Here is a 16,378-nt window from a genome sequence, read left to right as displayed (position 1 = left end):
CGAAATATAAGTTTTTGATTCAACACGAAAAGCTTTTTGAATAAAGCCAATTTGCAGGTTATTAAACAAAGTATTTTGAAACATCATAGAATCAGATTTACTTTTCGACTGTAATAAAGATCCAAGTCAATAAAATAAGCATGTCTTAAATAAATGTGTGCAAGTGAATGTGCAATCAAATTTAGACGTGAATAAACGCTATTGAAAATTCAAGTTTTCGTTCACGTCTTAATATTTTTGTCTAAGATATTTGAATTGAGACACTGCTACTTTGCGTTTTTAAGAAATTATTATTTTTACCATAATTACGTTAAATTGACTGAAGCGTATTTTTGCTTTTGTAGAACTTCGTTCTATTTCATCCAAAATTAAATATTCCATGCTTTAAATTACCATTTCACTGCACTATGGGTATTGGATTTAAAATTGACCCCCAGTTTTGTGTGACATACAATTTGACACTTGTTTAATTGGTTTGAATTTGTTTAATGGCGTTAGTTTTGTAATCCGAATGGATTCTGATTGATTTTAAAGGTTATGTACGTTCCTTTTCACAATTGATATTATAACTGTTCAAAACAGCATTTTTCTCTACTTATCTAGATGCCCAACTGTCAGTTTTTTATGTTTAAAAAATATATAGACGGTAAATTAAAAAATCATTAGGTTTGTTTGTTTTGCAATGGACTTTCAAGTCCATAGCGATTCAGATTATTGTTGTTTAATATTGCATATCCAGGTAATGCGAACGGAACTAAAGATATCAGACAAATTTTGAACTGACGTATGCGTTTAGCATATTAAAATGAAGTGATGCATTTTCAGGTGTCTGATTTTTTCATTCTCAACTAAAGACACGTCATTTTCAATTCTCCGGGGGATATATTTTTGAAGTTTTGATTGAAATATTTTATGTACGCATTACATTATTATAACGGCAAACATATCACTTCCTTTTGAAGTAGATGTCAAATTTAAGCAGACTCAACACTACTATTCAGTTTGGTTCTAATAAATAAAGTTTCTTCGAATACATATTTTATAGGAAGAGGTTGTTAAAAAAAAACTAAAAAATCAGGTTAAGTTTAAATGAAAAATATAAAAAAAAACAAGTTCAATCTAAAATATGAAATATTTATCTTATAGGTACGTACATTTTTGAAAATCTAGATAATTGTACTTAAAACACATATAGTACATTGTTTAGCTGGCTTTTTTGGTTGTTTTTTAAGAATTATTTGTATGTCTTTATGTGATTGCTGTAATATTTTTGATTTTATTAAAATTTTGCATTATAATATTATTAGTTTATAATTTTCTAATGAAATTTGATGTGTTTTATTTTTATAGCTTTTACTTTGCATCTCGATGATAAAAATTGATTGACACTGATTATCGTTTATTTCGAAATATTGTATTATTTTTTGTATTTTCAGTTAACTAGATTTTATATAATATCTAATATAGGTTTTTTGTCTTTTATATAATAATCAAGCTTGAATTTTTTTTTGTTTTGATGTATTCATTACATATTTTTCTATATATGTATATGTAGGTGTGTATATATTGTACATTTATATATGTATATATATTCTTTTTATATAATATAAAAAATGTTTTGTTGTTTTTGGTTTTTTATCTGACTTAATAAAAATTGTATGCATTTTTTATTTTTTGTTTATTTTTTTTTTATAATTTATAAAGAGGTATTATGTGAATAAGTGAATGTGTGTCTTTGTGAATGAAGTTTTTATTTTTTGTTTTACAAACGATGAATATATTTTAGAAAGTTTTAAAATATTCAACATACCTTTAGTCCCAGAAGTCTACAATTTGAACGGAATTAGTTTTTTTTTTTTTAAATTTAAATGATGATTTTATTATTGTTTTTTTTTTTTTTTTATGGTTAATATGAATGATAAGTCTGTACATTTTTAGGGTGATAACGTGGCCTAACTACATTTAAAAAAACATTAATTATTTTTTTTTTAGGTTTGTTTCTTTTTTTTTTTAACGTAGACTAATGTGACTAAAGTTAAGTAAGTTTTTTCTCTTTGAATTTTTATTGTTAGCTTTAATATTAGTTTGGTGTGTTGTGTGTGTTATTTTTTGTTTTATTTTATATTATAGACATAATAAATTGCTTTTAGATACGAATTGAATGGAATTTAAATTTAATAATAATGAAATTAATGCTACGAAGTTCCTCCGCCAGATTCAGATTTCTCATAAGAGTTACCTCGCTGGATAAGTGAACGATTTTCATCACTTGAGCCACCACCTTCGCCACTTTCATCGCGAATATTAACGTTCGATGTGAACGTCGTTTCTGAATCTAAAATTTAAGTAAGAAAAGTAGAAAAATATTTAATGTTTTAAATAAGTATAAACACTGTTAACAGGAATAAGACATTTTTTGTTGAAGATATTGTTGTCAGTTTGGATGGGAAACTATAAATATGATATGATTTTAAAGCTTGAATTTATATAGTTTGGTTATTACAGCTATAAAGTAAACCGGAACCGGAAGGTCCTAATAATTAATTCATGAAATTGTATTTGTTTTGAAATCTTCTCAGCGGTTAACCCTGAGTTGTGTGCAAAAGACTTCCAAAATCAACAACAATTTGGGATGTGGGTTTTCAAAATTTGATTTCATTATGACGGATTTATGACTATTTTGTGTTGCAAATGGTAGGTCAGTGTGAATTGTATGGTGAAAAGAAATGAGGCACACAATGTTTTAAAAGTAAACAAACATAAAAAAGGAGATATCTCTATAAAACTTTTATAACTTAGATCTACAGAGCGGCGTTTTGTTTCAGCTATGATTTCAAAAACTTAAGGAGACGGAGATCTTTCTTGTAAAATTTGAACCAAACTTTACGATTACTGGTGACCTAACCTTAACCTTATATTGTGACCCTTTTTTACAGCCGCATCTTACATACAGCTATGGCCAAAATAGTATGAACAGTTACAACGTTTGAATAAATCATCAAAAAGTAACGCTTTCATTTTAGAGAAGTAAAAAACAACTGTTGTAAAATAACTCTTCTTTTTATTTTCTTTAGTTATATATATTTTGTATTAATTAAAACAAAGAACAATGCGTTAAGTTGCAATTCATTTGTTCATGGTGCTATATCTGTCTGACCAAAAAACTAAAAACAACCAAGAAACAAATTTAAAAGTTTTGCAATTAAGACTTCACAGGAAAAAAATAGGTAAATAGTAAAGTTCTATTATTTAATTTCTTATGACTAAAATAATTTTATTTTATTGAAGAATGTTATGGGAAAAAATAAGCATTGCTCGAAATCTCAGCAGGTTAAGTCAATTCGGAGTATTGCCAGAATACTTAAATGCTCCTCTACAATGGTTAAGCGTTAAAACCAAGAAAAACTGTTGAAACTAGAGGTCACCAATCCAAATTGTCAGAAAAAGACAAAAAGGCCTTGGTAAGAAAAGCTAAGGAAAATCCTTTTATGTCGTTACGTAACCTTACACATGAGACTGCTGTGGCAGTAAGTTTCAAGACAATCCGGAGAGTTTTGCTTGAGGCAAAGTTACCAGCAAAAGTAACGAAAAGATGGTTTGAAGAAAATGGAATTGATGTTTTGCCCTGGCCTTCACTGTCTCCGGATTTGAATCCCATTGAAAAATGTGGAACTACCTTAAAATTGAAGCAGCAACCGAAATCTATCAAACAAATCGGATTTGTGGAAGTTTGTTCAGGAAGTTTGGTATTCAATCACACCTGAAATATATACCAAAGATTAATAGGCTCTATGAGTTGTCGAATAACCTCTGTCATTTTAAATAAAGGATTTAAACTTAATTTTAAACTAAGCAATTAAATTTAAAAAAAAATAATAAAAATATTAAAACGGAGTTTATTAACTATTCTGTCAAAGTCTTTTTATTTGTATGGCCAGGTTTAATAATAAATAAATTGATATTTCCTTGTAATAACTGTTGGAATTTAAAGTAAGCATAATAAACTATCCACTCAAAATATAATATATTTATTCAACACAAAACAAACGTAACATCAAATAAATGTAGCCGATCGTGTTGAGTGTTCTTATTATTTTGGACATAGCTGTATATTCAGATAAGAAAAAACGAATAAATTGAAATTGGTGAAACTGACATTAACTGCTAGCATTAAAATAAAATATTATTAAGATTGATTGAAAATCCTGTAAAAAACAATTTGGCACTTAAAAGTTTGTTTAACAAGTAAACTTTTAACACTTTAAAAGAGACCACCGCGATTTCAGTGAAAAGCATTGATTTTATATAGAATCGGCTTACGAGTAAGGGCTGTTTCAATGAAGTGTTGAAGAGCACATGCTTTTAGACGGGTTTTCAGTCACCATGTCCACAAAAGAATTTTGTTTGAATGCTTTTGGGATTTTAAAACAACTAAAAGTAATACTAATTTTCACTAAAAATTAATGAGATTTTAAACAAACCCAATTTTGAAATCCCATCATGATGGTTAGTGCGTTGGACTGTCATGCAAGAGGTCTTGGGTTCAATCCCTGCCTGTGCCACCATAATTTAAAAAAATAATTTTCGCGGGTACTGCCTCTTGCGAGGAATTGACAATTCCTTCAAGAGTAATTCTTGTCATGAAAAAGTGCTTTCTCAAACTAGCCGTTCGGATTCGGCCTTAAATTGTAGGTCCCTTCCATTCCTGACAACAGTACTCGCACACAGGAATGGTTGAGAGTTGTAAGTCACTAGGCCCTGGTTCACAACGGACTGTTGCGCCACCCCATTTGATTTTGATCTGTATGCTGACAAAATTTTGGATAGCTTGATTTATGTTGTGTATCTCAACAATTTTATCACAGATAAGATATAATCAATTGTTATATACTTTTGAAACAGTGTGGGTCTTAGTTGAAAAGTCGTTATCAGTTCAATTGAACCGCAGTGTAGGAATGGAATTTCGATACTTATTGACTACAAATATTCCTATTACCAAAGTTTTATCGATTTTGTAAACTCTTGTTCACTTTTATCTGTAGACAAAATATTTCTTCGCGAATTGGTAATAATTGCTTAAAAGTATGGCCTTATAGCAAAACGATGCCATTTTCAGAAGATTGAATTTTTAAGATTGAAATAAAATGTCCATACAATTATTTTTTCTGCAAATTAATTGTCATGAAATTTAATATTATTTTGGAATGTCAAAAACATTTAAAATAAAAGTGTAAACTCACAAACGCATCACCACTGCTGAGATGATTTGCGATCATCCCTGTAGCACGTTAATAAACACAAGTATTTGGCATCACTTAAAATGTCAATTGTTTATTATTGCAAACTTTGATAAACTGATACGCAAATATTAAACAAAAAAATCATCAAGAATTTTCTTGTTAAGTTGTTGACGCGATTTAGTTCAAAAACGGGGGAAAAAGACAATAAAAAGTATTTAATCAAATTCTAAATTGTTTATTAATTAATTAATTTGATGAATTTCAGGAAATATGTATTTTATAAGCGCACAAATTAACTATTAATAAAAACCAGATTAAAATATGAAGGTGAATTTATTGCCGGCGGAAAATCAAAGTCAGTATTGTGGAGAAAAGTTCTAGAGTAGATACAAAAATATGTGGCTCCACATTTTAATTACAATGGTAGTTTGTATTAGTATCACATCCATTATTATGGAAAAGTTGTTTTTAAACGTAAATTTATCAATCAGCATCGCATCGTAAACAGCTGAGCGAAGATAGGCATCGCAAAAAAGCAGTGATGCCAAATCACTACCAAAAAATTTGACGTTGTGAATTTACCCATAAATTATTTGTGGACAGGTTGAGTGAAAAACTGACTAAAAGTACGTGCTTTCAAAATGTCGGTACAGCTGATACGCAAAAATCGATGTGATTCGGGAAGTTAATGCCCTGCCCTATCACCAAAATCATTCTTGACCATTTTTTACAGGACAACCTGTATACGTATGTATGTGCTCTACAATCTATTACTGTGCTTGTTAAATTGTCTGTTCCGTGAGTCAAGAGTGAAGTAAGTTTTAAGCGGAATATACGAGTCAGTCTCAAGTGCAAAAGAAAGAATCCTTTTTTCCATCACTAACACACAAACTCTATACAAAAGTGCAAATGTGATTTGATTACTTAACCTAAACTGTGAAACAAACAAAATGTGTATACAAGGAAATTATATGATAAGGTTATCAATACCTGAATTGTAGAAATTGACAATGAATTCCATTCATCCATAACTAAGATCAAATACATTAATTTTTGAAAGTTTAGCCAATTTGTATGAATATTTTATTGATAAGCTAATGAATTCAAAAACAGTTTTTTTTAAGGATTTGAACATCCATCTTCTTCAAACAAAATCTAAATGACATGGAAGGAAATTGTTATGCCAAATTCAATGTTAGTAAAGATAATTTTTACTCACCTAAACTACTGTCTCTATTTGCTGAATCATATCGTGAGTCAGCTAATTGGGACGTACCCGATGATCGTGATAGTACGGGCTTGACGTGCCTTAGTTGTTGCTCTTCTGGATAACGTGGCGTTTGGAATTTAGTCGGCTTGGATTGCAGTGTTGCTGGTCCTGAGCGTTGTTGTATTAATGTTCGATGCCTAAGAGGAGGTGGGGATATTGATTTTGCTAAAACTGAGTGAGGTAATTTGTTCGGTGAGTAATCGCTTCCAGATTCACACTGAAAAAAATCATGGAAAAAAACTCAGTGAAATTTATCAATTTAAAATTTGTGTGCAAGTCATAATTCACCATAACAGTGCCATTATCGGAAACTCCCGATCCTGACATATTATCCGCAAGCAACCGCTCACTTTCAGGGTCGGCTAGAACTCTCGACACATCCGATTTATTCTTTAGAATCGACTTGGAACGCCGATGATGCTCCAAATTTGGCGATGCATCAATCGAATCAATCGATGACGAATGTCTACTTTCGAATTTCGCTAGAAAACAAGTTGAATAAATAAACCGTTATATCTTAAAAATAATCATCATCACAATAACACTGTTTACCTCTAGATCCAACATTTTGAATACCAAACAGATGCTGATTAATTAATTTAGTAGCTGTTGCCAGACTTTTGGCCGGCATGAATGACGAACGCTTTTTCTTAACGCTGCCGTCCTGAGTGGACAGACTCTCCTGCGATAGTTTTTTGGTATCTTCGAATCTGGCACGCGGCTTTGAACTTTGTTGGAATCGTGTCTTACGATGCTTTGGCACTGGCGTTTCATTCAAACTTACCCTACTGCCACGATCCTGAACATCGAAATTTTGAAAAACGTCATCCATCGGACTGACGCCCCCACCCAAGTTCCGCAGTGCAGTGTCACCAGAAGCACTCTTTTTGACTTGCGATCGAATCATTCCAGTTGTCGTCGAAGTTGCCACACCCTGTTGTTGTGTGTCCTTTTCCAACGGATTTATGTACAGATTGTCCATGTCGATGTCGAGAGCACACGCTTCGTCGGCCAAATCCGATGTGAGATCGGCTTGTGACAAAAATGGATGCGTTTGGCAACTGGCGTACGTATCGGAGCTATCAACGCTTGCCAAATCGGCATTGTTATTGTAGTTATTGTTAACGTTATTGTTGGCGGTGTTTGCTACTCCCGTTGATATACTATTAAAATTATTATTGTAATTATTGTTAAAGTTATTAGTACTAATATTAATATTATTGCTAATGAAAGGCGCGTAACGTAATGGAGTTTCCAGTGGTAGGGCAACGGTTGTTGTAGTTGTGCCATACGATGCAGACGATGATGAGGCTACCGTAGTGATTGCTGATACAGAGGTCATATCGGATGGCAGTAGTATACTGCTGTCACCATTGGCCATAAGCGATGCCGCCGATGGGTGCGGTGGAATCGGCGGTGGTGGTGCCAGTAATTTCAATTGATTCGATTGACTGGATTGCAATGAACGCATTTCTAAACAAATGGGTTTATGGAAGTCTGATGTTGGAAGTGAAATAACCCCTTCGGCATCTGTAAATTCTTTGAAATCCTGGAATAAAGAAATTGTGAGTGGAATCATGTCATTTTATATTTATAGTTTTTCTTGTCGTCGGCACATAATGCAACATTTCAAAGAAAGGGTGTATTTTTTTAGTAAGTGTATGTTTTTGGAAAAATTAAATGAATTAAAAACACCCTTTAATGTACATCAAATAAAAAGACAAATATTATTTTTGGCATTTGTTTCAGATAAATAAACCGAAATGGCCTTTAATGTATATTGGCTCCGAAAAATTCTTTTAAAAGTGTTGAACTCACTTCATATACTTTTATTTGCTCACATTTTCTTACTTCTGATTCTATAATTCTTCTTCAATAACGTTTAAGCGAAGAAGGTGTTAATTTAACCGAATACTCTTTAATGTTTATTATATAATAAAATATCCCAAAAAATGGATGCAAATAGCACAGTGAACTGTATTCTTTTTCCTAATTGTGTCTATGTTATTGAGCATGGAATATTATCAAGTCTAGGAATTTTGAAGAAAAGGTCAAGAATGCAGATTTTTGAAGAAAATAATGCTGGAATTTTGGAAAAATGCTGATTTTAAAATATAGCAACAGTTTTAAACTTTAATTTAACATTTAAAATGCACGAAACTCTAGAAATAAGACGCTTTTTAATCTAAAACAGTATTTTTGAAACATAATTAAAAAAGGAGTTGGTGCATATAATTGAGTTGATGTTAAGCTAATAATAATACTCATAAATACACTTTGTTTAAGTTTGTAGTTAGTCCTATTAAAATAAATTTAACCCTCTTTACGGGTAAATTAGTTCAGATAAATTTATTAAAAATTAATTATTGAACTACCAAAACAAAAATCTATTCTATTAGTACCAGTTTATAATTGGTTTATTAGTAAGGATTTTTGTATCAATGACTTTTAACAAAGTACGGACTAGAGCCATATTGTTTGAAAAAGATTGTATATTTTAACAAGGTTTTAACTCACTACAAAAAAGCTTACTGGGTTTAAATTTATATTCGAAAAAGAAAAGCTTATACTTACGTAATTTTGTTTTATAAAAATAAAACTAAAAACAATTGTCAGATTTTTTTATATTTTCTCAGTGATTTTTTATATTGTTTAATAAACTGAGACATCCCGATTTCTGATACAGCAACAAAAAGTTATATCGGGATATGACTTATTAATACAAGGTCCATTTAAAAGCTCATAATACAAATTTTCGAAATACTATGTAAAAAGTCCAAGTCACAAAAATACCATTTTGAAATGAATGAAGACCATTGTCCCGCTGTACAAAGAAGCTATAGTTTTCGAGTAATTTGGCTAAAACTGTACTTCAGTCATTCTCGCTGCTTACTGTACCCTAAATTAAGGATTCTTTTTTGAAAGGACATATAAAATTTTATACCAATTTTTTTGAATTAAACCAATTCTTTTGCACCGAATAACTAAGGAAATGTGATCAAGTAAATATCACTAAAATAAACTCCTGTCAGAGTTGAAACAATTACAATATTACAGAAAACATAAGAAAACTTTAATTCAATGTTCTTATTGTGTGGCTAAACTTGCTTTCTTTACTAATTAACTAATAAAGGGTGATTTGTTAGCTATTATCTTTTTGGCAATACTGGTTTAAAAAGCTGACCCACGTTTAGTGTTTTGTTTCACTGTCAAACACCTTCAGTTTGGTCTATAATTTAACCATGAATTGTCTTACAAACGAATAACGCTTGCAAATTATTGAATTTTTTTTTATCAAAATGGGTGCTCTGTTAAGAAAGTTCAGAATCCACTTCCCCGAAAAATTGTGTTCAGCGACGAAGCTCATTTTTGTCTCAATGGGTACGTAAATAAGCAGAATTTTCAATTTTGGAGTAAATATCAGCCAGAACCATTGCAAGTGCTACCAATGCATCCAAAAAAAGTCACAGTTTGGTGCGGTTTATGGGTTGGTGGCATCATTGGACCGTACTTCTTCAAAGATGATGCGAATCGTAACGTAACTGTGAAAGGTGAGCGCTACCGTAAGATGATATCCAACTTTTTTTTTACCCAAAATGCAAGAGCTTGACTTGCGTGACATATGGTTTCAACAAGACGGTGCCACATGCCACACAGCACGCGCAACAACGGACTTATTGAGAGGCGAGTTTGGTTCGGTGGACATTTTATTTCACGTTCGGGGCCGGTCAAGTGGCAGCCTAGATCGTGCGATTAAACGCCTTTAGACTATATTTGTGGGGCTATGTTAAAGCTCATGTACAAAAAAGCCCGCTTCAATTGACGCATTGCAAGACAACATTGAAGCATTTATTCGTGAGATACCGGCCGAAATGTTTGAAAGATTATGTGGATTGACCATTCGACACGCAATCAAGCTCAAGATTTGCATGAAATAATCTTTAAACATTAAATTATATGGACCGTACCATCGATTCAAATAAAGATTTTATGCATTTTTCTGAACTGTGTGTGTGTTTTTCTTTAAACGTTCATATTTTAGTTTTTAAAAAATCAACCTCTATAAGGCTAAGACTTCGCGAAGAGATCGTTCACAATCGATACAATATTACTTTATTCTTATTATTTCACTAAAGTTAAACTTTGTCAGCTCTAATTTGTAAAAAGCTAATTCTTCATAATTGTGAATTTTTAAGACCTTGCAAAAAGTAATTAAAACCTTGATATATATGGAAGAAATGGTTTGATAATTCTTATTAAAAACCAATTAATTTATTCAATAGTTCAGGATCGTGCAGTGTTAATAAATTAATTAAGAGCGAACAAAAAAATCAATAGAAACAAAAAGCTCCCTAGTTTAAATAATAGTAAATAATAAATACACTGGCAAATTTCAACAACTATTTTTATTTTACAACACAATGTTGTATTCTTTAACAATAAAAATATATCGTATGTGAGTACATATGTGTATGTAGTGTTAATTAAACAATAATATTATTTCTAAATTAAAACATCCAAGGAATGTGCATTAAAAGTAAAACATTGTAGTTATGTATTTTTTAATATGTATGAATGTTATGTTTTATGTTTAGTTTTTTAATGTTTGTGAACATAAAACACTGAGCTTATAGGTTAGGTTAGTATTGATTTAAAACTAATTTAAACACTTAAAAACAACTTAACAAAAATTATAAATACATACCTTTTTCGTTATTTAAATTCATTCACATTGACTGTTGTAGAACTGTATTTCTATAAAGCTCTGTCTTTTATATAAATCTAGTGTTTTTTTTTATAAAGTTTATAACTCGGCTGTAATGTATGTTTTGTTGCTGGTATTTTGTGATTTTGGAGTTGAACATCGTGCATAAAAGAATTTCATTCCGAAATAAAAAATTATTCAAACTAATTTAACTATTTAACGCAACTACTTTATATGTATGCAATATACTTTATAACAATTTCAAAATAAAACATTTTAGTTTTTTTTCATAACGTTTGATGTAATAATAGTAGGTAGTAATAATAATAAGAAGAATAACAATTACGAAGACAAAAAACAACTTAAATTATATTTTTATAAGCTTAACGTGCTTAATGTCTTTTTGTTTTCCATATATATGGTGTTTAAATATTTAATTTATGTATGTTTTTTCATGCACATTAACACTATTGAGGCATTATCTATACTTGAATAGTTTTTATTTTTTATTCAATTTGTTCATACTTTTTTGTTTGTTAAACTATTTTGATATATGTTTTTTTTTCTGTTTTCTAATGTTCTTAATTCAAAAAAGCTTAATAAAATCTATTTAAACACTATTTGCTCGTAATGGAATACATTCGCCGTGACATCCTTCAATTTCCTTTAAATAAAAAGAAACAATATTAAAATAATAAAGAAATGAACAAAATAAATATGTGTGTCTGTTTTAATTAAAATTAAATTAATTTGCAAACAAAAATGAAGCAACAAAATAAGTGAATTGGTTACTTTGTAAACGACCATGGTTTTCTTTGCTTTGATAAATCAAAGTCTTTAAAATTCAATAAGAAGAAAATTCTTGCAAAATTTTAGTAAAATATACCTTCGATTTAAAAAAATATGCTATTAAATTAGTCTTCGAAGTTAGCAGCTCACCAATAATGGTTAAATGAACAATCAAAACAAGTGCAAATCATTATTTTCTTGGTTTTGTTTGATATAATCCTTCATTTTTAATTTTCAATTAAAAAGTATAAAAGATTGAAATCTTATTTATTTAAAAACTTCCTTACTTTCAAACAATACATTAATATTTGATGTTAGTAAAACTTTACTTCTACCACGATAACTTCTATAACTTCACGATAACTTTTAGAACAGCCGTATTTTTTGGTCACTTGCAAAATAACCGTCTCAGGTGTAATTATTGAGAAAAAGTCAAAAAAAATTGTTTTCAAAAACTAAATATTGTTCTTTTTGTATGTACAAAAGCATATTAAATAAAGCATTTTGAATTTATAAAGCATGTTTTTTATTTGAGTTTGGATAGAAATGTGATTTGCATTAAAACAAACGGCTTACGAATGACCCTTATGTTTTAAAACTCATATTTCCGCAGTGCTACAAAATATTAGTACTTCTTACACACCTTTATTACTTTTTTTGATTACTCATAACATGGACAAATTATTGTTGTTAAATTAATAATTTTTAAGATTTATACTTTGCGAGAATTTTTCAAGAACTTCGTGTCAGGATAAAATTGTGAGTCCACACTTTACTTTCATTAGAAGACTTACCCAATTTGGTTAAATAAATCAAACAAATGACCAAATTTAAGTAGACCAGTAAAGGTGGTGTCGAAAATTGTTCATATATTTCTTGGCAGGCAATGTAATAACCTATCAATTAGGCTAACCCTAAATTTTACTGTTTTCTGAAAAAAAATTACATAAATAATCTACACATTGAAAAAGAAAAGAAAATATATATTATATCGTCATTAACACGAAAAATTGGCCAACTTGGATCTGTGATTAGGGCTTCCTTTGTGGGAACTGTTAAGTTGTTATGGCAACAATCAAGAAAAGGTTCAAGCACTCAAGGCTTATGTCATCCAAACATTGAGTAACAGAATGCGCTTATGTGAAGCCAGTCTAGTCAGCCTCTTTTTGAACTCAACAAGAGTGACAAACCGACTTTTTGTCATTAAACCCCTCTAGAAATGGCTACATAGGTTTATCATTTCAGCTATAGTGTTCGAATCTTTTTTCAAGATGCTTAACAAATTAATAACTGCAACTTTCAGATACTGCCTTAAAATATTAAGTGATATTATATTGAAACTATATGAAAAGTGTCAGATTATCCAACCCAGTTTCAGATTCAAATCCAGATTGATGTATAAAATGTGAACTTCAGCTAAAACAGTTAACTATAAGGAAATTCGACACCATCTGGATAGTTGCGATCTCAAAAAATGTGTTTTCACTGTGTTAAAATATCCATAAATCTGTTTTTTTTGTAGGTTTAAATATTCGAGTTATAGCATAACAACTATAAAGAAAAATTGATTCCAAATTTGTAAAATTTTGTTTCTACAAAACTTGTTATCAGATCGCTTTAAATTAAATTTCAATTATTATTTTAACCATGCATTTGCCCAATCTAAAATAAACAAGAGAAAATATTATTTCGGAACTGTATGTCAATAGAATTAAATACTTGAGTTTTCTAAATAATAACATTAGAACCAGCTACAATTACACATATAATTTTCTAAAACAAGTTCTATACTCAAATGAAAATTAAATTTTAAAATTTCTTCTGATATATAATAATAAGAATTATTATTATCTTAGCAATACAACCTAGAAAATTATTCAACAAAATTTGAACTTATTACAAAATTGTAAGAATTCAACCTACATTACAAATTTAATTTACCAATCCTACGAATTTTTTACTGTGAAGTTTTCTAAAATTTTACATTTTTTTTATAAAGAGAAACATACCGTTTTGGTAAAAGTTAATGTTTTTTTTTAGTGGTATACTTTTTCAGTGAGTATTTTTAAAGATAGATATAATCCACCTTAACAACGCCTGTATCGATCATTTTTTTTAACATTAGATAGTTTTTAGGCGATGGTGGTGGACGGACTAGAGAAGTCATGTTGAATTTGGTGCCATCAATATCGATATCAACATCCTGAAATAATTGTATAGTTATTTTATAAAATTATAATCAATACTAAAATTTCTTTAAGGGTTTTTTTTAAGGAAATTTTACTCTACCATCTATTTAATTACCTTTTTAAACAGAATACCTACATTTTAATTTATGTTTAATCAATGTATTCACTAAATAAAAGATTATAAGACTTATAATATTTTAATAAATCAAAATATTTAAAAAAAAATTAACATAAAAAACAAACATTTATTTAAAATTAAAAAACTATTCCAAATTTACTATATTATTGAATGGCTAGGATATTAAATTGTACAAAGCATTCATTTGAATGTAAGACCCTTTTATATGCGTTTTTTTTTATTTCCAAGACGTCCGTTCACTTTATATAAACCGAAGCATCATACAAACAAATTAGAAAGTGTCAATCTATCTCACTAATGCCCAATTTCATAAAAAACATTTATACATTTAACAGGATTCTAAAATGTAAAATGGGATGTTTTGGTTTCACCAAGCGTTTTTAAATTAAACAAGCTTTTAAACACCTTTTAAAACTAAATGTCCATTTTTGGCTCAGTCAATTTTCAAAGTGTAATTAAGGAATGAAAATTACAGATTGACAGCCGATGTTTTGTTTTGTAAAATTTGTATTCACAATATTTGGAGAATGAATAGGTGAAAAAATTGACATTGCATTACTATTTATAATATAATTTTTATGATTTTAATTTTTAATTAGAATATTAATTTAGTCATCTTCATAGTAATTCGCCGTTCAAGAGTATTCCGCGTTAACAGGAATCCATTTTCAGACTATGATGATATCGCCTTCAATTGAGGTTCCGCCTTTCCAAAGCAACTGTGGATCATTTGTTGAGTTTGTTTGGTCATCATTTGGAGCATTAAACTAACCAAAATAAACCCGTCAATGAATTAAATGAAGTGCTTATTATTTAACGATTTTATGCCACAGGATCTTTCCAAATCTGCGTCGGAGATATATTTAATATCTCAAACACCATATAACATTAATGTCATTTATTTCAACAAATACTACTTTCTCATTTTTTTTCACAGAATTCGCTTAATAGAAAGAAAAAAGGGGATTGATTTTTACAGGGTTGTGAAGAGAACTCTATTTTAACAAAAATATCCCTGAAAATTCCCATTTTAAGCTTGGTGAAACTAGACAAATTTAAAGGCTTGATAAAATTTAAAAAGCTTTTAGATAAAAGTTTGTTTATGAAAGTGGACATAAGCTTTTGTTTTTATTTTAACATTTTTATTTTATTTTTATTTTAACAGCGTTTGGAAATCGTAAACAATTATTACCAAAACAATCTTCGGTTCTCTCGTGTCCACGGTAATTTTTCGTTAAGCATCCCCAAAAAGTAACTGTTTGGTTTGCTTTATGGGCAGAAGGAATCATTGGTAAATGTTTCTTCAAAAATGAAGCCGACTATAATGTTCCAATGGGAAACGCTATAGAGCTATGTTTGGTGACTGTTTCGTGTCAGAATTGAAAAGTTTTGATGTGGACGATCTTTGGTTAAAAAAGACAGATCTGCACGCCATACAGTCAACGAAACAATCAATTTAAAAAAGAAAACTTTTGGCGAATGCAAATTGTGGGATTTATAATAGCTGGATACCTGGCTTAATAGCAATACAGACATTTTTGAAGAATTGAAAAATAAGTGTGTGAAAAACTTTCTTTTGAAATGTAACCAACGAATACTGTGTTGACATGTGATCCGCAATAATAGCTTCGTTGCAGCAAATTTTCGAATAGTTGGTATATTTTTTGTACTAAACCCAATTGTCAATCTTGAAGGTCACACTCGTGTGTGCGAGTAATTTTAGATATGGGGGACCTACAGTTTTTCTACAGAATCTAAACGGATAATTTGAGACAATAGTTTTTATGACAAGAATTACTCTTGGAGGATTTGTTAATTCCTGGCAAGAGGTAGTGCCCTAGTAATTTAGGGGCCACAGACAGGGTTGGAACCCAAGTTCTCTGCTATGACATTTTTATGCACTAACCATCAAGCCTAGGGCACTACAAAGAGAATATCATGTCATGTGCAAAATAAAATAAAAGTTAAAAGCATTACTGGCTCTAAATTTAGTTGGGACTAAGACCAGACGGATTTTTTGAAAAGTCCTTTCAGCACAACCAGATG

At 29.9% G+C, this 16,378-nt stretch overlaps 1 protein-coding gene across 12 annotated transcripts in view; it reads right to left on the bottom strand.

Annotated features, from left to right (window-relative positions):
• Window positions 1-2,102: 2,102 nt before the first annotated feature.
• Window positions 2,103-16,378, bottom strand: part of LOC129944471 (potassium voltage-gated channel protein Shab) — a 187,204-nt gene continuing 172,928 nt past the window's right edge. For 6 of the 12 annotated variants that reach the window (XM_056053914.1, XM_056053919.1, XM_056053915.1 and 3 more), the window contains 4 exons: window positions 7,063-8,059; window positions 6,799-6,992; window positions 6,460-6,727; window positions 2,103-2,335 (listed from right to left, as the gene is read on the bottom strand). In XM_056053914.1, coding sequence (XP_055909889.1) covers window positions 2,196-2,335; window positions 6,460-6,727; window positions 6,799-6,992; window positions 7,063-8,059 — 1,599 coding nt within the window. In that variant the 3' untranslated portion in view covers window positions 2,103-2,195. Of the gene's footprint in view, window positions 2,336-6,230; window positions 6,396-6,459; window positions 6,728-6,798; window positions 6,993-7,062; window positions 8,060-11,215; window positions 11,880-14,013; window positions 14,208-16,378 lie in introns of those variants that run through there. The other 6 variants (XM_056053921.1, XM_056053920.1, XM_056053922.1 and 3 more) reach the window with 3 other exon arrangements.

The sequence above is a fragment of the Eupeodes corollae genome, chromosome 2, assembly GCF_945859685.1.
Source record: "Eupeodes corollae chromosome 2, idEupCoro1.1, whole genome shotgun sequence".
NCBI classification, from domain to species: Eukaryota; Metazoa; Arthropoda; class Insecta; order Diptera; family Syrphidae; genus Eupeodes; species Eupeodes corollae.
This window is presented reverse-complemented; position numbering and strand designations above follow the sequence as displayed.